At 51.0% G+C, this 22566-nt stretch overlaps 8 protein-coding genes across 8 annotated transcripts; 7 read left to right on the top strand and 1 right to left on the bottom strand.

The window, feature by feature from the left end:
* Nucleotides 1-186: 186 nt before the first annotated feature.
* Nucleotides 187-543, bottom strand: LTR84_002037 (uncharacterized protein; the record flags this gene model as incomplete). The annotated part of the gene is made up of 1 exon (XM_064845651.1): nt 187-543. The coding sequence occupies one exon, from the start codon at nt 541-543 to the stop codon at nt 187-189; it is 357 nt and encodes a 118-aa protein (XP_064706505.1).
* Nucleotides 544-1678: 1135 nt separating this feature from the next.
* LTR84_002036 (uncharacterized protein) lies at nt 1679-1912 on the top strand (the record flags this gene model as incomplete). The annotated part of the gene is made up of 1 exon (XM_064845650.1): nt 1679-1912. One exon carries the CDS (start codon nt 1679-1681, stop codon nt 1910-1912), a length of 234 nt encoding a protein of 77 aa, XP_064706504.1.
* Nucleotides 1913-4522: 2610 nt separating this feature from the next.
* LTR84_002035 (uncharacterized protein) lies at nt 4523-5089 on the top strand (the record flags this gene model as incomplete). Its single annotated transcript, XM_064845649.1, has 1 exon — nt 4523-5089. One exon carries the CDS (start codon nt 4523-4525, stop codon nt 5087-5089), a length of 567 nt encoding a protein of 188 aa, XP_064706503.1.
* A 1463-nt stretch (nt 5090-6552) lies between these two features.
* Nucleotides 6553-8297, top strand: LTR84_002034 (uncharacterized protein; the record flags this gene model as incomplete). Its single annotated transcript, XM_064845648.1, has 4 exons — nt 6553-6928; nt 6981-7011; nt 7070-7552; nt 7610-8297. 4 exons carry the CDS (start codon nt 6553-6555, stop codon nt 8295-8297), a joined length of 1578 nt encoding a protein of 525 aa, XP_064706502.1.
* Nucleotides 8298-11435: 3138 nt separating this feature from the next.
* LTR84_002033 (uncharacterized protein) lies at nt 11436-14288 on the top strand (the record flags this gene model as incomplete). Its single annotated transcript, XM_064845647.1, has 1 exon — nt 11436-14288. The coding sequence occupies one exon, from the start codon at nt 11436-11438 to the stop codon at nt 14286-14288; it is 2853 nt and encodes a 950-aa protein (XP_064706501.1).
* Nucleotides 14289-14738: 450 nt separating this feature from the next.
* LTR84_002032 (uncharacterized protein) lies at nt 14739-17303 on the top strand (the record flags this gene model as incomplete). Its single annotated transcript, XM_064845646.1, has 1 exon — nt 14739-17303. The coding sequence occupies one exon, from the start codon at nt 14739-14741 to the stop codon at nt 17301-17303; it is 2565 nt and encodes an 854-aa protein (XP_064706500.1).
* An 808-nt stretch (nt 17304-18111) lies between these two features.
* On the top strand, nt 18112-20412 carry LTR84_002031 (uncharacterized protein; the record flags this gene model as incomplete). The annotated part of the gene is made up of 1 exon (XM_064845645.1): nt 18112-20412. The coding sequence occupies one exon, from the start codon at nt 18112-18114 to the stop codon at nt 20410-20412; it is 2301 nt and encodes a 766-aa protein (XP_064706499.1).
* An 860-nt stretch (nt 20413-21272) lies between these two features.
* On the top strand, nt 21273-21795 carry LTR84_002030 (uncharacterized protein; the record flags this gene model as incomplete). The annotated part of the gene is made up of 2 exons (XM_064845644.1): nt 21273-21298; nt 21345-21795. 2 exons carry the CDS (start codon nt 21273-21275, stop codon nt 21793-21795), a joined length of 477 nt encoding a protein of 158 aa, XP_064706498.1.
* Nucleotides 21796-22566: the final 771 nt, after the last annotated feature.

Raw genomic sequence — 22566 nt, 5'->3', positions numbered from 1 at the left:
AAATATGCGCCATCGTTGGTGTGAAAGAGGCTTTCAACATCTTGAGTCTAACCTGGAGTTAGCATGATAACCAACCGCTCTCACTGAGATGTCTTGCTGAACACAACGTGGCCTGATACATATTGTGAAGACCACGTCGTTGAGAAACGATATCTGGTCGAACTGTATACCTTTTTGGCGAGGTCTTCAAGCGGTTTGAGAAGATAGATTCCGCATGCGTGAAAGGTATGGAATGCGTCTCAATTCTGTCGTGCCCCTAGGGGTGGCAATCCAGCCAGTGGATCCTGGTTGCTTCGCAATCTCATCAGTATGAGTAGTTCCGTCTAGAACAATCGTCCAGTTGACATGAAGCGAGTCTAGAAGCGCATCAAGTTGTCTCAAGGCGCCCTTCGAATCGTCCCAGCTGCCACTTTGTGCAACAATTGGACGGATCCGTCCTAAAGCATGCTGTGCTGCCAGGATATTTAAGAAGTCGATGAACAGGAGTAAAAGCACTGCAATTTTCCACACTCGTCTTTGCAGCCTTTGTAACAACCCGGACATGGCGTGGTGGGTATGGCCCAAGATTATGTCGGTACAGCACACTTGAGCGATAGAAAACAGTTCGCCATGATTAGGCTGAGAGAAGTGTGTTATCGCCATGAAGAACTCAACCTTGCTAGGTGTATAGAGCGAGGATTGTGCGCCCCAGTCTCGTTGCTCTGCGCTGGGGGCGAGGCAATCAGCCTAACTGGGAACTTCTTCGGGCGGGTTCCACATCAAGGTATCAAGGTTATAAGTGCAAGCCCCCATTGTCTCCTTCTCCTCCTATTTATCGTCTCACAAGGCAACCTGTGATGGTGTCTCCTAGGGGCTACATGCACTTTTACCACCTTATTCCGCTCCTTTGTTAAAGGACGGGTGAGCTGAGCGTCTGATTGAAAACGAGTTCTCATATCACTGATTGGCAGCAAGATGGGCACGCCAGCCTCAAGAGGAAGTACTCTCTCCCTTAGTGTACCTAGTCATTGGCAAAGTATAAAGAGCAGTGGAATGCCTGCATATTGTTCAGCCTGTTTTTATGACTTTCACCCTCGTTGCAGGCGCTGCGGACTCTGTATCAGTCACCAAAGCTGGGCCCTGTTTTACTTTCTGATCCATCGTTCTTTCCACTCATATATACATCTTGCTCTATGGGTCACAGGAGAAGATTCAAGCAATAGGAAATATTCTTTCTCGTATCGCTAGAATACTGCCAAACATATCCAATGCATCCCAGAAGCACGGAATAGCAATCAAGAATCTGTGGCAGACATCCGTTTCTGTTTTTCGCAACTGTCTGGCGTCCCTGTCGCAGTTATTGAACTCATGGGGTCTGCAAAGCTATGGCAGGGCAGCGTCACTGCAAATCTTGAGCTTGACATATGTTTCACTCAGGAGGCAATCAAGAATCCGATATGTCCAAGTGGCGTATATCAGGACAGGTGGAGCTTGTTGTCGATCTATGGTTCCGATGGCTTCAGACCCAGTCTTGATGGGACTTCTGTTTGGGTTTGGGTAAAATACCACTCGCGTGATCGAATTGTATACCGTGAGCTCCTGGAATGTTACCGGCTTTCCTATAAACGACAACTACAATAAGAAGCTGATCGATGTCAACCAGCGCCAAAACGCTGTCAACTTGAGCTCTGACAATACCATGCCGGAGCAGCAGCTCTTTGTTTACGTTGAAGGACTCAGCTACCGAGCTAACACGACGACTGACCACATAGCCCGAGCCGTGGTATGTTTATATGCCCTCATTCTTATCTGTATTTTGGACAGCCCACAAGCAGATCTACTCAAGCACATGGGATACAACCGTGGAACTGATGGTGCTCGCCTGGAACTCCCACAAGTCACACTGCTCAAAGCAACGTTCCGCTCAAATTGAGCGCTGGAAGACATACCGGCCGATCGCCAAAGTCTCAGCGAAAGGAATAACAGCGAACAAATACGAGCAATCCGCCCGAGGAGTACCTTCAGCTCACCCTTGGGGAACCACCTTCTATTGGAGCCTCAACTAGATCGGAGCACGCAGTTGGGAGCACTGCTTCGCAGCAGACGCCAAGTCACTCTCAGTGTGAAGAGGTGGTTGCAAAAAGAAGTACTATCAGACGGGTGAAAAATGGGGCAGCAGTTGCTTCAGTAGATAGCTCTTAAATGTGTAATACAAGAAACAATTGCTTGCTAGTTTGACGCACGTACATGGTCAAATGGATGAGGAACATCAGTTTATAATAGTAGCTGGTCGCCTACTTGACGACAGTTGCCACTCTACCAATAGTAAAATGTCAGACGTTCACTTCTTCCAGACCACCGCGACGTTAATGACTCGATCAGCAATGTAGGACATGCAGAGGAAGATCATCCCTGATATTACATGTGCGTGGCAGTAACCTCTTTCGGCTAGGTCTACCCCTGCTTTTGTCAGCCTCGTGCGTCAAAGAAGATCTCGAGGTACGAATTGAAGTCAACTGGGATCCATCCGGATCGTGAGGAGACTTCTACAGCTGGGCCTTGGGTGAGCATGACTATGTACAGTATAAGGCTGGTTTCCATCCAAAGCATCGCCGATTCCAATTCCCCACTCAAGAGTGCCGATACAACGATTCACGACCAAACCTCGTTGTGACCAGTAAACGCCAACAAGAAAAACTCCCCATTTGAACACAACATGCTCCCCGTGCTGAACGCCCATCACATTAAACGATGCTCCCGACGACCTCCCCATCTTACATGACAGCCGTCAGGAGATTGCCCTAACCAAGCCACGGCGCACTCTTCGCAGCACCCGAGGTATCATGCTCGGGGGCGGGCGACGGGGGAAATACAGGTCCCAGTTTATTTCTACTGTGTCCGGCGGCGTCTCACCGGCAGCCAAAGCAGCAGCACGCAGCAACTCCATCGTGGAGTCACGGTCCGAGACCAGCGTGGCACCGTCGAGCTCGTCGTCGAATTCGAGCTCCGAGGGGACCTCGTCTTCCGGCTCGACCAGGGTGTCCCCGTCGAGGTCGGCCGGGTCGACGGCGACGTCGAAGTCGGCGTCGGCCTCCGCTTCAGCTTCAGCCTCGCGCTGGCGTCGTTGCTCCTCGAGCGCCAGCCTCAGCTGCTCGAGGTCCTCGGCGGTCGGGTTCAACGCCAGCTGTCGCGGCGTCGGGCTGGAGAGGCGGCCGGGCGTGTTCCACGCCGTGGCCAGATGCCCGGACTCCCGGTCGGCGTACCCGGGAGGGCTGGCGATGGGCGTCCATATCCCGACGTGGACGGCGTCGCTCGACCCGCTGGCGATGGACAGCCCGCCGATGCCGTCGAGTGGGTGTGGAGTGGGCACTCGGTCCCACACACTCCGGTATTGAGGCGTCGACGGCCTGAAGATCGGCAGACTGCGTAGTCTGCGCAACACTCGCGACGCCAGGCTGCGGCGTCGGCTGCCCGGAGGGCCGTCTCCGGGCGATCGCGTTCCGGCGCTGCTGGCAGGCCGGGTGTTCGGTGCCGATCTTGATGGCATGTTGGAGAGAGAGACAGAGGGAAAAGGAGAGGAAAGAAAAAGAAATCAACGAGGCTTGTTGTCACAGGGCGAGAGCTGGGTGCTCAAGGGAGGCTGTTGAAAATGCTGGATCCGTTGAGGGAAAAGGTAATGGAAGTACGGTGGCTTGTGTGTCGAGGAGGGAACTGGGGACTAAAGAGGCGCTGTTGAGATTATTGTGTCCGTGGAAGGTCAATGAGATTGGTTTGGACGGATGCCCAGTATTGATCAGAGGTTGATAGAGATATGTAGTGATGTAGAGACAAATTTTTCGCTTTGAGGAGATTTTGATGGTCAGTCTAGAGGATATCTTCTCTTATATGTGATGTGAATAGGCATTGCGCAGGTGAAGATTTGGACATTACTGTTGGGCAGCAGACAGCGAACCGTTTTTTGAACATGGCTCCAGATCTGCAAGACAATTAGGTTTTTGTCGAAAGCCCGAAAGGATAGAATGAGGTTCGCAAACCTTTTGATGCCGACTCGGAGTAGAAAGAAGTAGATTGGACATTAAGATGTGGTACAAGGCTGCCAACGTCTTAGTCCACTTCCATAGAAAATCAAATACCCAGGGAGAAGAAGTGAACCAACAGAAATCAGGATGCCAAAGAAGGCATCCAATTATGAGGCCACCATTTTAGTCGAGCATCTGTTCTGGTGTGGGGCGAAGTCCTTACAAGGCTATGACCGCCTTTGAAATAGACTTTCACTGTGGGACTCACGAGAAAAGGCCAGGTCGACAGGCATCTCAGTGGCAAAAAACTTGTCCAAAAACTCAAAACCTATAGTAAAGTCAGTATGCCAAGATGGTGGGAGGTCCTCATATCCAGAATGTATATGAAGGCCGTTGAGAGCCTTCTTTCAAGCCGAGTCATCAACCCTCTTGTTTAACGTCTGGATCAATACAACTTTACAACACCAAAGTCTTCTTCAGCCAACTTTGCATACAATACTCGCCAAATACTCCTCAAGAACAAGATGTTCAACCTCACAACATTGATCAGCAAGATGTTTGCTCGCGCATGCACCAGACAGCCCAACCGACACATCAAGGCTCGACAAGACAAAGAGCAGCACAACGAGCCACGAAAAATGAACGCCATGCATGCCATGAACAAATTGATGCTCACGCAAGCACGACTCCTCAACTTGAGACACTCAGGCCGGTACGAAGACTGGCTAGGGGGTGGACGGGTCTGGAAGCTCGAACAAGAACTCATCTTTGTGGACCTCGCCTTCGACAACTGCCTTCACGTCCTCCAACAATCGCTCAGACTTGAACATCCATGCCTGGAAGAAATGGTAGCGGTATGCAACGACTTACCGGACGAGATTTCGGTGGTGCTTGAACTTCTCGAAGAAGCTGATCAGATCGGAAAACAGCTGTCGGATAAAGTTATTCTGCGGGTCTCGCAGGCGGTGGTGGAACTCGAGCATGTGAGTGGAGTGATGAGAGATACGCGCGATACTCTCAGCAAGGTACAAGAACAGCGACAAAGAGAGAAACGGGAGGTTTCATTGGATGATAAGGTATGGTGGATATAGGGTGATGAGTTGGAAAAGGGAGAAGACTGAGTCATGCACTTGAATATGCTGCTAGCGTCGGAGTTGAGAGTTGCCTGGAAGGGAAAGGATGCCCGATCCAAAAGGGTAGGACAGTGTTCTGAAATAGGCAGATTGGTGACCCAGCAAAATCTGGAGTTGGAATTCGAAAACAGTGAACATCCGACGGGACTTGGCCGGGTTCCTACGCACCCAGCTAGGCACCTAAATCAAGCCATTTGGGTATGACATCTGGGTATACCACCAATATACCTACCGAGGTGCTTCAGGTACATCAATCAAATGTAACAACAAATAACAACACTTTTCTTCTTTTCGTACTCATTGAGCATGATGAAATTTGAATCACTTGGGTGGCCAAGATGGGAGTCTGGTCAAGCTTCCAGTCTCGCTGCGCCAACCAACCTCCAACACTTGGCCAAAATTGCTTGAAAGGCTTCTTTTTCCCACCAAGCTCTACTAAGCACATTCAAGCAGTGGCCAACTGACGCCTCTCGAGCTTCTCCATGCCCAACAGGAACCTGATAGGCACGGCAAAGACTGCCCAGACCTTCGCCTGCAGCGTCTGACAAAAGCCAAGAACCTGAAGCACAAGAGTTCCCACGCCACCCACGTCTGCCAAGTTGAAATTCTCGTCCGTTCATGGGCAGCTCCACGGGGTTGCTATCGCCTCTTGGAAATCTCAACCAGCCTCAAAAGAGAACCCATTTGCTTTCAATTACCGACCGTGCATCGACACATTGGTCTCTAGACTCAACAGGGAAACCGGATGGAACATTTCGAGAACTGATCCCGAAAGCTTCCACCGTCTTACCCGACTTGTGCTCGTCTTGAAGCCACCAACTGAGAGGTTGGTCAAGGTCAACGCGTTCAAATCGTCCTGTTCTATCCGATAGATCCGCCTTGGGGTACTCCACGACCCCCGTCGACAACTCCGCATCTTTGGCCCGATGTTACTCTCACGCTCGACACGAACAGTGATCTCACGATCATCTCAACCCCATTCGTTCAGTGAGCCTTCAACATCCGCCGCCATCTACAGGCTTCAGAAATCCACCGACTTTATTCGTAGAGAATCTCATTACCAGTCCTTTTGTGGATACACATCATGCTCCGCCGTCTCCCACTTTGAACTCTGGCAATAGCTTTCTCCGCCAACCAAACACTCTGAATCTCATGGTGGCATCCGCCGCCCAATCATCGTGAATTCATTCTTGTCGTCGGTCATGCTCCGATTCATTACCGCTCTTCCAGAATGCAGCCTACGTCGCGCGGGGAACTATGTATGACAACAGAAGACCACCCAGCCCGGCGCACATGGCCCTGTTTTCCCAAAGATGTATAAGAGAGTCGATCTCCCTCTTGGTTCTCTCACTGTGCAATAAAAAACAACAGCCTGGATCATTTTCAATTGCTAACCCTGCGTGGCTACGACTTTGATCAAGATGGCCAACGTCGATATCCATCCAAGCTCCAACTCACCATATGAAAAGCATACCCATGCCGAAGACTATGATCATGAGCGAAACCTGTCCAATCGCCATATGTCCGTTGGCAAATATGCGGCGACCAGAATCACAACTTTGAAGCCTCCCATGGCTAAGGCTCCGAACCCTTTCACTCTACTTGCCATGCTCAATAAACAACAATGGCTCTTCTTCCTCGTCGCATTCTTCGCCTGGTCATGGGACGCATTTGATTTCTTCACCGTGTCGCTCACAGTGACTGATCTGGCTGAGGACTTTGGAAAGACCAATACCGATATCACATGGGGAATTACTCTGGTATTGATGTTCCGTTCCGTAGGCTCGACAATCTTTGGTACGTGCAATATCGCTTAGCGCCGATGAACTTTACTGACCAGAACTCACAGGTATTGCCGCAGACAGATATGGACGAAAATGGTAAGTTCCATGACAGACATACTATAATCTTCCATTCCATACTGATATTCTAAATCAGGCCTTTCATCATCAACAATCTTCTCTTCATTGTCCTTGAGCTAGGCACCGGCTTCTGCCAGACCTACAAGCAATTCCTGGCAGTGCGCGCCTTGTTTGGTATTGCCATGGGCGGACTCTACGGCAACGCAGCTGCCACAGCTTTGGAAGATTGCCCCGAAGCGGCTCGTGGTATCATTTCGGGAATGCTCCAACAGGGCTACGCTTTTGGCTATCTCCTTGCGACGGCATTTGCACGAGGCCTCGTAAACACGACTTCCCACGGATGGAGACCACTTTTCTGGTTCGGGGCTGGTCCTCCAGTTCTCATCATCCTCTTCCGACTTTGCTTGCCGGAGACCAATACCTTCCGTGCTCGTCAAGCTATCCGTGAGCAGCAGGGTAGTCTTGCTGGTACATTCATCTCCGAAGGCCGTGTTGCGCTGAAGCGACACTGGTTGCTTCTCATCTACATGGTGCTTTTGATGGCCGGTTTCAACTTCATGTAAGCTTTGGGCATCAAATTGTCAAATTCGGATCTTTTTACTAATGTCTGAACCAGGTCTCATGGATCTCAAGATCTTTACCCAACCATGTTGACGAACCAATTCAAATTCTCCCCCAACGCAGTGACAGTGACCCAAGTCGTAGCCAACCTCGGAGCCATGACGGGCGGAACCACGATCGGATACTGCTCTCAGATCTTCGGTCGCCGCTTCAGCATCATTGTCATCTGCATACTGGGCGGCGCACTACTCTACCCCTACACATTCACGAGCTCCAAAGCTGTCATCGCCGCGGCGTTCTTCGAACAATTCTGCGTCCAAGGCGCCTGGGGTGTGATCCCCATCCATCTGATGGAATTATCTCCGGGCTCTCTGCGCACCTTCGTGGTCGGCACATCCTACCAGCTGGGCAACCTCGCGTCGTCGGCATCCTCGACCATCGAGTCCGAGCTCGGGTCGAACTGGCCACTCGAGCCACTGCACAAGAATGGAAAAACGATCAAACGATACAACTACGGCAAGGTCATTTGCATCTTCATGGGCGCCGTGTACGCCTACGTCATCTTGCTGACGTTTGTGGGCCCCGAGAAGCGAGGCCGCAGCTTGGATGTTCAAGATGATGCCGATATGGCTGAGGTGACGCACCGCGATCTGAGAAATCAGGGTGACGTCGCTCATGGCCATGGTCATGGCGAGAGTAGCGAGGACGAGAAGGTCGTCAAGCGCGAGGACGAACGTGTTTGAGTCGGGAGAATTCCAAGTTTATGTTTTGGCTGGAAGGAATCCTTCTTGGTTCAGATTGATTGGATTTCATATCCACGCGACTGCCGCGTTATGTAGGGTTATGAACTTTTGGAGGAGAGTCTGCCTCTGGCATGAATCACGATGTGGGTGACGCATCATCGAGAATGAGAAATGAATGTCACCGTTATCGAAAATGAAATCATTCAGATTTTCCGAGCATTTCAGCCTTGTGGAGGACCTCTTCGGCCTGATCGCTTTCGCTCGCAGTGATGCTTGTCCCGGCGAATGACACGGACTTCATAGTCGGTACATTGCTCAATTGGATTGAGTGACCATGGTTGCGTGACTTGGCTGTATCTCCCTCAGTAGATTCATATCTAAATCAATCATATCGTGTTCACTGCAAGTGAGCATCCTCCCTGAGACCGCCCCAGTCCACCGATAATAGCAACCGGTGCCAATACTGCACATGCACTGTTTCGGCATCCATGTTAGCGAGAAGAGTGCTATGTACTGCTTATGGGTGATTGAACTTCATTGGGGAAGTTTTTATGTGGGGATACATACGGGCCCGCGCTGCAGTATTTGAGAAGGATAAACCATAACCGGCAGTGCCCCGCCCCGTGATATTCAATATTAGTTACAGACCGCACTATTCAGTCAGTATTGGGTGTAGACCTTGGAACTGTACGCTCGTCGTGCTCATTAGGATATCCCTAGACGTCACTGATCGAGCAGCACGGTGTGCCGAGAGGCCAATGCTTCTGCTCATGACCCTGGCAGCTTTGGGCAATGCATGAACAATAGTATGTTCGTTTGCCTCGTAGAATTCGGCAATAGATCGAACGTCTGGACTTGGTGGTCACGAGTAGGTATTGTATGTGGCCTAAGCGAGCACAGAGCAGAGCGTGCATCGGAATGAGGCTGTGAGCAGTAGGCACGGATACCTAGGTAGGGATAACCTCCTCCGTAGTGCTGAGGGCCTTATGCTTGACGATGCAGCTTGGATACAGTCATGATTCATCGGAGCTCCTACTGAGTAAGGCTCGTTGTTGTACTCGGTATATTAAGTTGGTTACACTTGTGTAGTTAGTTACATCGTCAGCCGTGCCGTGCTGTAGGTAACTGATAGTATCGAGTTCGTCTGCCTTGGCGGAGTGGTTGATTATTGCTCGGGTGTCGCATTCACCAACAAGCCCTTGGGGCATCCGTAGGCGAGATGATAAGTCAGCCTCAGGCTCTGGGCGGGCCCCCATGGGAAGGAATTAGCGTGCCATTCTCAACGGGTAGCGTGTTTGTTTGCCGTCTTCATAGGGGAGGATTCAAACTTTTAAGTGGTCCAGTTCTAAAATTACCTGAAGCTGCCACCAGTGGAAACACACTATTCGGCCTTTCGGAAAATTTGGCGACGGGAAACGTGATTGTGATCGTCTGTCTTATCTTGTCCACCACCAAACCCCCCGGTTTCATCTGGTCTGCAACTCCGCCTTGCCTGCATCTCTAACACCCACACAGGGAAATTGAAGTTTCGGGGTGACCCAGATAGCTAGCCTGGGCCCTGGTTGATGTCGATACGGATGAGTAGCGAAACGAGGTTGCTGCTTTGGATATCCTAGCCTTATCTTCCCGGATGGCCGTGGTCGTCCTGTAAGTGTAGCAGACGATGTTGTCCATTCTGATTGTGGTTATCAGTCTGGTCGTTGGTGTCTGCTGAGCTGAAGTAGTACGCCATATAGATAATGGTTGCACATCATCGGCTTGAGGCGAGATTGGAGCTGGGAGGCTACATTGACGATAACCATGTCAGATAAGCTCATGAGAAGCCAACTTCTTTTGCTCCTTCGTACTCGTATCTCTAGGCTGCAAACACCCGCTGGAAGTGTATCGGTAAATGCAGGAATCACAAAGCCAGAGGCGGTATGGTATCTCCCCACGAAACGTCTCAGTGCGAGACCGTGGTTTCCATTAACCGTCTCTGGCTGGAGAACATTCAGGTATCGTGACCAGCGTAGATTCATTGTTGTCCCCGAAAACCTGATTTGATAGCGTCAAAGCAACATGGCCATCTCAACTCGCTGGGTCATGAACCACAAGATGAAAAGAAATCGCGTGTGGACAGGGCTGGGTCCTCCATGGGTCGCGAAACACTCTTTCGAGCGATGATTGGTGTGCCTGGCGAGAATGTGCATCATTCACCCCGGTCCAGTCTGAAATGCGGAATCCGGCACAAGAGCAGAAGGAATCTACCCTGACGATCCCAACGCGTTTCCGGAGGCTTTTGTTTTGTCCCTCACAGTTTGAGACTATCGAAACGTAATCAAGTTCGCATGGGAATAACAGCCAACAATTGATCCCCTGCTCTGTGAGAGTTTGGATGGATTGGGATTGAGCGGGGCTGCTGAACTGAAGGCTGACTTGCAGTGGTCACGGTCGCCGTTTATTATTATTGCTGCGGGCGTCCTTCGGGGGCGTGAACGATAATACTCGTAATCATGATTGGCGTTGGGTCTAGATAAAAAGCCAAGGGTTTTAGCGGCTCCTACAGTGGTGGCTCCAGACAAATGCCCTAATCTTTTAGCCTTGTTCCCCCCAAAAGGCCATCCTCTGGGCCCTCGGCCTGCCCACGCGGGTGCTAATTGAGGCGGCCCTGGCGAGTTACGAGTACTCGTACCCGTCCGTTGATTTTTGCCGTTGATTGCCTTGCCGTACTCAAGATACTCCGTTGAGAGACTGCGCTGTTCTTGCTCTGACAACCTGCAGTCACGCTTCCCTGGTCCTCTCGACTTTTCCGATACTCCCAAGGATCATAAGACGTTCTTTATCTTGAACGCTACACACCTGAGTAGAGATAGAGACCTCGTTCCTCTCTTTGTTCCATCACACCTCCTTTATCCATCGATTCTTCTCCTCCCACTTTCTACCCTCTCGGATCGTCGAGTTCTCGAACCACTTCCAACCCTAACCATTGTTCTCTTTGCATCTACTCATATTCACATACTTCCAGTGTGCTAGACAATGAGTCGCATCGTGCAGTCGCATTCACACACCTAGAGTTGCACGAGTGCTGCTCACCCGGATTCGGCTGACGCATCTGTCATTGTACTCGGCTCCATACGACCCTAGTCAGTGTCACGAACCATGGCATATGCTTCAGTTGCCCAGGCCGAGCACTCTCCCCATCTTCCTGAGATATCAAGCCCTCCTCTGTCATTCGGTTACGACTTTGCACAGCATGGCGAATCTTCTCATGGGTCCCAGGGCCGACCCCGTGTATCCTCTATCCTTAAATCGCTCAGTTCAAATCAATCGTATGAAATGGTGGAAGACGACGACTATGAAGAGCCTATGCGAACTCCAGTTGGGTTGGCACTCAATATGGATGCTCCTTCTGCCTATTCACCACCTAAAAATGTCGCATTCCAGTCATCACCGGACCCTCCAATGAGGACGGCCTCGATCAGTCGACATCTGCCCCTCAATCACCCTACCCCAGATTTGCAGACTTTGCAAGGGGCTTTGGTCAAGAATGTGGAGCGGTTGGAAGAAAGCGCAGAACGTCTGAGTATGACTTCAAGTCTTGAGGATGAACTGCATAAGATGAGGCTCGACCAGAAAAGAATTGAGCGCCAGTCATCTGCCCCCGTGACGTCGGATAATGTTATGAGACCGGTACCACAAAGGCAACATTCTGCAGGTTCATGGTCCAATTCCATCATTGGTGTCAATCAAGCCGCGCGAACTGGAGGTTATTCACCCTCGGGATACATAACCTCTCCAACCGGGTCAATACACTCCAATTCACGCTCCAACCCACATCCTCTTTCGAGACATTCTTCAAAAAGTAGTCGTCGAGATCCATCTCTGCCCGAACCACTCTTAGAGGGACGGCCTTTGGAGTTCACATCACCTCCACATTCTGCTGTCACTGTATACAACCAGGGAATCGCCGTATCATCACAACCAGCACCTGTAGCGGATGCTGACGAACTCGAGAGACCTACCACTTCCGCGTCCAATGACACTTTTCAACAAGCCGAGGCAGCGTTCAATGATTTTGATGGAGTGCACTACGTTTCAAATTTCGCTCATGATCGACAGGACTCAATCTCAAGGCGGATATCCTTGAAGCAACCTCCGTTGGCTAGGGACTCAAAAGCTTACCGAGAGGCACAACCCGGAGAGAAAATGATATATTACCCCGCCCCTGTGCCTGTCATGCTCAATCTACCACAACGACTTTCAAAAGCCAACTTTGGTGAGAAGGAGAGACGCCGTCTACAAGGCTTGAGCGGCGTTCCTGATGATATGCGGAAGTCTGCCCCGTGGCTTATGGACCAAGATTTGAGCAAATTGCATGGTCCGAAACAAAGCCTCAATCTTCCGCCTCAGTTACGAGCAAGCGCATTTTTCGAGCATCCAAGTATCACCCAAAACATACAGCTAAAGAACGGCTCGGCAGTCCAGACACTGGACAGTATATTAGATGCGGCGGCTTATGCACCTGTAAGTGCGTTCACTGACCATCCCATAGCCGGTCAACTGGGAAAGGAAGTCTATGGATCAAATAAGAATCCTCGAAAAAGCATGCAATTACAAGACGACAAGGCCAAGAGACGAAAGAGCTCGTTGAGCAACATGCTGAAAACCAAGAGATCAATGTCCGGCTCGAGGCTCAGCCGCACGAAATCACGAGACTCTAAAATCATGTTGGATGGCGATGAATATGCAAGCGGGGACGAACTGGATAAAGCGGCGGCAGCTTCCATTGCACCGGATGATGATGAAGTACCAGAAGACGCGGTTGACGATGATGAAGAGGACGATGAAGACGATGAGCCCCAAGGCTTCAGTGCAGCGCCAACCACACTACTTGCTGAGCTGCAAATGCGAAAAGAGCAGCAGAAATTGAGAACTCGTACTGCTGCCGATGCATTTCCGAATGGCATGCACTCGACTCTACTCGAATTGGATGCAGTTACGCAGCTGCAGCAAAAAGCTCGCAAGACGAAACAAGTCACATTGGCGTGGGAAGATCATGATGAGGCTTCAAAGCAGCACTTCGCCGACGATGATGTCCCCCTAGGCATCCTGTTTCCCGAGAAAGAAGGAAGAAGTCATTTCAACGCTAACAAACCACTTGGACTTCTCGAAAGGCGTGAAATGGAGGACAATGAGCCCTTAAGTCAACGCAGGGCTAGGCTTCGAGGCGAACCATTGCAACCAGCAAGGTCGGAAGCCAAGACCCAAATCGATGAGTCTGATCGTGCGCCCATCATCGAAGAAATTCCCGGTATGAGCCAAGATCTGGCAGAGGAAGAAGCAGAGACACTCGCCCAGAGAGCAGCCAGGATAAAGAGAGAAAAAGAGAGGGGTACTGGAGGCCAATTTGCCGATGAGCTCACTAGTGAGCTAGGTCTCAATGTCGACAAACCTCCCGAAACTTCGAAGACCCCCGACATCGAGGAAACTCTAGGTCAAAGACGAAAGAGACTGCAACAAGAAGCTCTCAAAAATGGCAAGACTTCCAGCAATCCACAGCTAAGGTCAATGCATAGCCTGGCAGACGTCCTGCAGGCACATCCTGTGGGCCTACAGCAAAGACAACCCTCGAATGAATCTAAGCTGCCAATGCTTCAGAGAGCTCAAACTCAAGGTCCCTTGTTGTCTTTCAATAACACAGACCCGCTAAACAACTTGCAAAGCACCAACTGGGCATCGGCACGTCAAAACAGTGTTTTCGCTAATGGTGCTGCTGGTAATTTCTACCAGCAGAATTCGCCATATATGAACGCAGCATATAACGCCTCTACCCCTGCCATGTATGGTGCACCAATGCCTATGTACATGCAGAATCAGGTGGGTGGCTATGGATATGGTTATATGCAAGGCTACGGCGGTCAACCCTATGTCCCAGATCCGATGTCAGGCCCACCCTTGGACCCGAAGCAAAGACAAAAGATTGATCAGTGGCGCCAAAGCATTGCGCCATGAGATTAGATTCCGACATTGGATACTCGTACCGGTCTTTGGACCACAAAGTGTCCAGAATATTGGATTGTAGTTATAGCCTGGATATCTACCGAATCAACCTAGTGCTGACAGGTAACGCGATTGTATCAATAGTATGACTAGATAATAATGAAAGGAGATGGATGGGAGGCCAAATCTACATCATTACCGGCGAATGGTATCAAAGCCCGCTGACTAACGATTCACGTCAGCCTCCCCTCTAAAGTCACGTGTCGGCTGATCGTTGCTATGGCAGCCACGGTAGGTAAACATTGGTCGAGACCGCCATACGACATACACACTTAGATGTCTACGTGCACCCTCCATGGACCGACTTACTGTCCGTGCTGCAACAATTTACAATTTTCTGTACCAATGATGATCGGCATTTGTTAGGTACCGTGCTCATATATTTGTTCTCTTCCTCTCATCATGGCGCCTACCGTCCACCAAGTTGCCCAAATCTTCGAAGATTCACAACCTGAACCAAGAGGCCGGAGGCCATACCACAGTCGAGTTCCTTCTGTAGGCAATGTTCTGAGAGGTCGAAGAAAGGAGAGCCAGAGTCCTGTGAAGCCTCAGAAACAATTGCTTCGCGAGGGTAGCGAGTCAGCCAGCCCTCTTGGAGAGCGACACATCAACAGTCCACCACAACCGAAACGGATCCCTACCAAAACAGGTGATGAGACCCGTCCACCAGCAACTCCCACACATAAGAAGACAGGCAGCTCTGTTTCTCTGAGAGGTTTGATACTTGGGAAGGAAAAGACTTTGGACACTGGCAGCATCTCCTCTACGGACGAGAGGACTGTGGCTGAGAAAAAACCCAAGAAGGTCAAATCGGCAACTAATCTCACTGGACTTCTGAAGAGGAAGTCCAAGAAGGATCTAAAAGAAGATATCCGTGACCAGGAGAACGTGTCCCCCACCAAAACAACGCAATTGCCGAGTCCAACCCCTATCTGGGCTCAATTTGCTACGCAACCACTGGAGAGCTTAGACGGCACCATGCACTATCCAATGGCTCAAAGACGAACTGTCGAAGAGGAAATCAGCCTGTATACTCCTAAGGACTACTCTGAGTTCCGGCCTTCGGAGCAGAGAAACTTTTATGGATATGCTCCGCCAGTACCATCTCCTGTTGATGTTCGACCACCCGAACGACCCTTTCTGGAGCACAAGTCTAGTAGGAGCTCGATCTTCACGGAGAATCTCGAAGACGAAGCTGGTGGTGAGAAACAGAGACCAAAGAGTAGAGAGCAGTCTGTCAGCCGTCCGAGTTCATCTTATGCCTCGGAGTCTCGCCCTCCGTTGCAGACACGGTCCTCTGAGTCATCTCAGACCGATAACAAAGCGAAAAGGGGATCAAGGGTGTTTGAGGTTATTCAAAACTTCAACCTCAAGTCACGCCGAGATGCTCGATCGGCGGTAGAGTCTCAGAGCAGTGCCAACCCACCTCTAAGCCCTCAAGAGCTCGACACGGCATTTGAGAAGGTTTTGGATGCTCTCAACATTCCCATGAACATGCGTGACAACATGCGTAACCTGAAACCAGATGTTAAAGCCGGGCTAATGAAGGGAGAAAGATCTGGAAGTGGTTCATCCTCGGGTTCAGCGCCTCTTAATGGTACCGACAGTCGGCCATGGGCAGGAAGTCCCAAGAAATCCGACAACAATCGACCCAAAAGTCAGGATGACGACGGAAAGGAAGGGAAACGGTCTCGATCAAGATCACGCCCCCGCAGTCGGATCCTGACATTGTCAAAAAGTGATGAGACATCGCCTACCAAAGCTGACCGGCCAGGATCTTCTTCGAGATCTCGCAGCAAGACTCGCAACAAGTCCACAGACATTACCTCTTCGAGGCCAACGTCGTCGAAGGCTATGGCATCTTCGGCATCTCTTGCATCCTTGAACGCCACGGATAGCGCCACGACTCCGGGCGACTTTATTCATTATCTTCGTGAGGTACAGAAGCCAGAACTTGTCGAAGTCAGCAAGATCCACAAGCTTCGAATACTACTGAGAAATGAGGCCATCAGCTGGACGGACCACTTCGTGACAAGGGGCGGCATGGACGAGCTGATTCAGTTGTTTTACCGGATTGCAAAGATTGAATGGCGAGAAGAGCACGAGGATAATCTGCTACATGAAACCCTGCTCTGCTTGAAAGGTCTCTGCACAACGTCATTGGCGCTTCAACGTTTGGAACAGGTCGAAAAAGAGTTCTTTCCTGCTCTACTCACAATGTTGTTTGATCCTGAGAGGAAAGGACCGTCGGAGTTCGCGACTCGGGGCATTGTCGTTTCCCTTCTGTTCGCGCATCTCTCATCCTCTGTGGGTGGCGGCCAAGGCCGAATGCAGAAGAGAGCAGAAGTGGTTCTTGGGTTCCTCCGTGATCCAGCGCCAGAAGAAAGCAAGCAGATTTTGGACTTTGTTTCCAGAATGCACATCTCCCGCCCGTACAGAGTGTGGAGCCGGGAAGTTGTGAACGTGACCAAAGAGGTGTTCTGGATATTTTTGCATCATCTCAATGTTGTGCCTATTGTTGAGACCGACGAAAGCGTGGGCTATTCGCGAGCTCACTACCCAGCACCCAGACCACCACATCCAGCGGCTCCATATGTAGGCGGTGTGGAGTGGGAAGCAACGCAGTATCTGGCGATCCACTTGGACCTCCTCAACGGCATCATTGCCTCCATTCCCAGCTTAGAAGAGCGGAACAGTCTACGAGAAGAAATGAGGAACTCTGGTTGGGAGAAAGTGATGGGTGGTAGCCTGCGGACCTGCAAAGAAAAGTTCTACAGCGGTGTTCATGATGGATTGAAATGTTGGGTTTCAGCAGCCAAAGCAGATGGCTGGCCAGTCGAGGATGTCCGAGCAGGGCCTCCAAGAGAAGCCGCCAGCCCTAGGAAGAGTCCGGTCAAGAAGAAGGCAGATGAGCCACCCCAGCTAGCATTAACACCGATCTCGAAGGGAGATGATGGATGGATTTGATATCTGATATCTGGCGTTCAAGTATTGGTTGACAGGATTATGACTTGATGACTTTGTCATGCAGACCTATGGGTAGTCTGGTATTGATGAGATTTCTTTGTTTCTATGGTTTTTCTTCTACAGTACGGAGTACTCGCCTCCCCATGGCCCTGCACCAGACTTGAATGACAAAGCGACTCGGATCTTGGTGATCTCTGCTTCTCCAACTCAAGTTCCCCTCACCACTTGGCCATTTTGGGCCCTAGCGTCGGCATGGAATATTGACATCACCGGAGTGTGACCAGTGGGCGCCAGTACTGTAATACAGTTCAAAAGACGAGAGACTGGGGCAAAATCGCTCCTGTTTTCCACATTTGACTGGGAACGGAACATCGTAAAATGGAAAATCGCGATGCGCGCCGCAATCTTTCGCCTGTAACTTTCCGATTTGCTCTCAGTACCACTATCCGTACTCGTACTAGGTGCTCCCTGCTACCTACGTACCCTGCGCCGCCCATCGCTTCTGTTACCAGCCTGAGTGCAATTGACCTGGCTGCTGCGCTTTCACACTCAACTCACATTCACTTACATTCACGTTCTCAACCTTCATTCACTTCCTCCTGCCAGGGTTACGTGAGGTTACTCTTCCCTGCGCAACATACGATATCCCTTGATCTGATCACCCCTGAACGAATCTTCATGGATTGACAGATCTTTTCAACCCACTCTGTCACCGATCGCACTTCACCCAGCTCCTCCTGCTCCTCCACTACCCTCTTTTCCTCCGCCTCCCACGCTTTCTTCTACTCTCCCTATGTCCACAGCGACCATGACTACCACTCTCGGCACCTCGAACATACGAGGTGGTCCTGCTCGTCAGACTCGCTCAAATCCCATGAGGCACATCAAGGGTGCGGGCTCTGGCGTTCGTCACAACTCCCTCATTTCAACTACCGGGCTCCCTCTGTCCACCTTTGCTGCCACCTCCTCTATCAATCCACCACTCAATACAAACGAGCCGCCTGGCCTCTATCCTGCCATCAGCCACTTCGCTGATGCGATAGCTGCGTTACCACGAGACTTCCGTCGCCATACATCCCTGCTAAAAGAGGTGGACGGCAAGGCGTGGGCCCCAGAAGAAAATCTGCAAGAGATCTTGCAGCAGTGTCTTGCTGACACTACCGCCTCTTCTGAAAGATTTCTAGCTGCCGCACATAACCCACCTAGATTCTCCACAACTGACGATGTCGTCGTTGTCAGCGACGCCAACAGTGTGGCTGGCGCCTCGGTCGATAATGCCTCACTTGCCTCTGCTCGTTCTACTGATCCTATATCCCTGCAACGGAGACGCCAATTTCACGCCCTGCGACAGAATCTCATGGCAGTCATGGTGACCATGGACGAAAAAAACCACGTGATCACAAAAGCCAACGAGGACGTTTCGAGAAGTATTCGGCGCATGGAAGCAATCTGGCCACACATCTCTGAGGAGATTTCGGAAGAAGCACGACTCGGAAGCTTGAAGCACTGGGCATACACTGAAACTAATCCCGTCAAAAAGCCTCCGGTACCCACCACTCGCAGAGAGGCTGCGGCAAGTCTAGCTATCCTACATGAGTCTGAGACCGCTCACAGGAGTGAAAGTCGGAGAGAAGCCATGTTGGCCAGGAAGCAAAGGGCCACTCAACATGTTGATTCCGACTTTGATGAGTCGCGACCTGCTAAAAAAGCCCTGGCAAATGGCAAGAAGAAAGGAACTGATACACCTGTAGAAACTGCCGGGCTGGGCATCACTGGTGTAGGCACTGGTAAACGGAAAAAGCCAGAAAAGGCCGCAATTGGCGGGGTTGCCATGGAGCGTTCAATCAGTAGCGCCATGGGTGGACGAGCGATGTCGCGAGAGAACTCACAGCAGGAAAATGCGAAAAAGAGGAAAGCGTCAGGTGCAGTCACTTCAGTCGCACGAAAGAGGTATGTTGTTACAGCACGAGGCAGTCCTGGACAATTAACTAACGAATTCTCCTTCAGAATAAACGCTTCCACGCAGGACTCTCCCAAGCTTGCGTCTTCACCTCTCGCAGGCAGCACTGGCAAAGAGGCCTACAAGAGAAGCCCAGCCCTCTCGTCTGTTCGACCCGCAACCGCTCGTGGGCGACAAAACTCAGCGCAAACGCTAGACACTAATAACCGTGCACGGCCATCATCTTCAACCTCACACCGAAACGGAAACAACAGTATTGCCACTGCGATTACTGCAGAAGCCAACAATACCGCCATTTCAGCAAAGAGTTCGAGTGAGGACAAGAGCACAACGAAAGAGGCCAAGGCTGAGAAGGGTGATCGTCCCATCGAGGATGAAAAACCAGCTCCAAGCAGCACAAATGGAGACCATCCCATGCGAGAAGCTCTTCTCCTCCAGACATCGGCCGGCAAGCAAGAATCAAATACTTCCAAGGCCGAGGCAAAGGTTAACGACGAGCCCATTGCTCGAAAAGTTGCATCACCTCGTGTTCCACCCGCACTGCTAACCAGTGAATCTGCACTGAGAGGGGAAAGGCTAGGTAGAGGCAAAGGCTCCAAGACATCCACACCGATCGTGGGTACATTTTCCGAGGCCGAAACGGCAGAACCCAATTCTGCAAGCAGTACACAGCATAGTCACGCAATATCGAAGGCCAAACGGCCAGCCCGGCCCAGAGTCAAAGATCACGGTCTACATGACTCACTATCGCCCAAGGGTTTGCCTATGAAGCGCTCCCACAAAAGCAGCGGCAGCATATCGTCAATTGTTCCCCACACAATTGCCTCAATCCACCGACAAAAAGAAGAGTCAGAGATGACCAAGTCCACCACCCCGTCGGACATCGGGGTAGGAAAGGAAGAGGAAGAAGACGAAGACAACGACGTCGCCGAAGAGGACGAGGAGCGGTACTGCTATTGCCAGGGCGTCAGCTACGGCGAGATGGTGGCCTGCGACAAGCCAGACTGTCCGAGACAGTGGTTCCATCTCGACTGCATCGGGCTCAAAAGCGTCCCCAAGAGCGCCAAGTGGTACTGCGAGGAGTGCAAAGAGGTCTTGGCCAAGAAAGGGAAGGTCGCCTCTAACGGCGGTAATGGCACTGCGAAGTGATCATTGCATCGCAGTGAGGCACGGGATGCTACTCATGATAACCTCGTGGTGTCCCCACTAGAACAAAATCGATAGCATACCACCGCTGGGGTGGATGATGAAAAACACAATCAACCCTATTAATGATCTATTAATGCACATTTCCCGCTCATTGGTGACACGCGTCTGTCTGATAACACTGTCTGTCAGAACCATATAGTCTAATCTAGTGCTTCGCGACAGATGCTAGTGTAGGTGAAATACCCGTTCCCTTCGTTGTTGAATCGAGCGTAGCTAATATATAGATATCGGCTTAAGCTATCCCTGGGTATTATATGGCGGAGTGGGGGGTTTTTTAGACTACCGAGCCACCGTCAACACCAGAGATGCATGCGTTGTCCGAGCCGTTTCCAACGTCTACTTATGTCACTCACCATTCTCTCTTTACCTCGATAATCTGCGATTTTGGTCAAGTGAGGAAGGGCTCGCTCCATACTAGTGAGCTAGATACATGATGGGATGTACCTACCCGCTGCCTAGGTTGATGGTACCTCAGAGGTTGATACATTGATTTGGCTCGCTTAAGGGCGACGTCCCAGCTTGCCTGGGCGGTAGGTTGTAGTGTTGGTTGGCTCCAGACTCATCGATGAGATTCCACTCTCTTTCCCCGAAGCTGTGAGACTGAAGCAAGCTATCCTCAGATCCTCACCCAATTCAACGAAATATTGTAACTACGCGGGCTCGGACTCGAAACCCAGACGCTGGCGGGTAAGCTGGCGATTGTGACTGGAAGCTCCAAGGGACTAGGTGCTGCCATAGCACTAGAATTGGCATCGAGGTCAGTCGTCAGTCTTCAATCAAAGATCCTCGCACTGCCAAACATGCACGAAGGGGCATCTTTAGAAGAGTACAATGAAACACGATCGGACTGACACTGTTCATCTTATCTCCAGGGGAGCCCTCGTCGCCACCAACTATCCACACGCCGAGCTTCAGGCCGAAGTCGAGACTGTCCTCACCCAGATCCGCGTCTTGAATGCTACGCACTCCCAAGACGCGTTCGCCATCGAAGCAGACCTATCGACCACAACAGGGCCCAGCGAGCTCGTCGCCAAAGTCTTCGAGCAGTCCAAACGGGACAAAGGCGACATCCTCATCAACAATGCCGGCCTTGCCATCATGACGCCCATTAAGGCCGTCACGCTCGAGGAATGGGACAAGCATATCAATCTCAATGCCCGAGGAACGTTTCTGCTAACGCAGGCGGTGCTGCCGTATTTGTCCAAAGGGAGTCGGATTGTCAATCTGAGTTCGTCAGGTGCGAGGCAGCCATATATGGCGAGTTCGGTCTATAATGGCACGAAAGCGATGATTGAGAGTTTTACGAGATGCTGGGCCGCGTGAGTCATTCATTATTCTTCTTCTTGACGGGATTACTACCCTTTCTGTGCATATCACGATCATGCTCGCGGAGGTTGAACATGTCACAACTAACCAGATTATCTTGCCACACAGTGAGTTCAGACGAGAATACGAGTGCACGGTGAACGCGATTGCACCCGGAGCACAAAACACTGAAGGGTTCAGAGCAGTACCTGACGAGTTTCGAGCCTCGCTGGAACCGATGCTGGCTGCGACGCCCTTGGCCCATCGTGTCGGTGAGCCGGAGGGAGTCGCGTATGCGGCGGCTCTCTTCTGTGAGGAGAGGGCTAGGTGGATGGCTGGCGTGGTTCTCAGTGTTAATGGTGGGACCTTGATGATATGATCGACGTAGACTTGGAAGAGCGAGAATTCACAAAGGTCGCGATTGCCTGCCTAGTCGCTAGGGAAACAGATACTTGCTCAGTGACGGTCACCGTTTCTGCGGTCTTGAGTCATCCAAACTTACAAAAGCAGGCACGACACAGGAATGATTCTTGGAAGTCGGCACGCTAAAAGCAAGGGCGATCTTCGAGTATTCGGAAAGAAGATTGTACTTGAGACCTGATGCGGGCTAATGCGATGCACAGAGAGGAATATTATTGAGGCCAGATAAATCCATTGATCACTCAATTTGTTTATCTGGAGGTTTGACAAAGTACTCTCTAAGCCTCTACTGGACATCAGGGGTAGGCTTTGTGCCTAAAGAGTTGTTAGGTATTTTACCCTTTTCTGAGATTTCCTATTTGCAGTGCC

This window comes from Exophiala bonariae, assembly GCF_035927105.1.
Source record: "Exophiala bonariae strain CCFEE 5792 chromosome Unknown scaffold_12, whole genome shotgun sequence".
Taxonomy (NCBI): Eukaryota; Fungi; Ascomycota; class Eurotiomycetes; order Chaetothyriales; family Herpotrichiellaceae; genus Exophiala; species Exophiala bonariae.
This window is presented reverse-complemented; position numbering and strand designations above follow the sequence as displayed.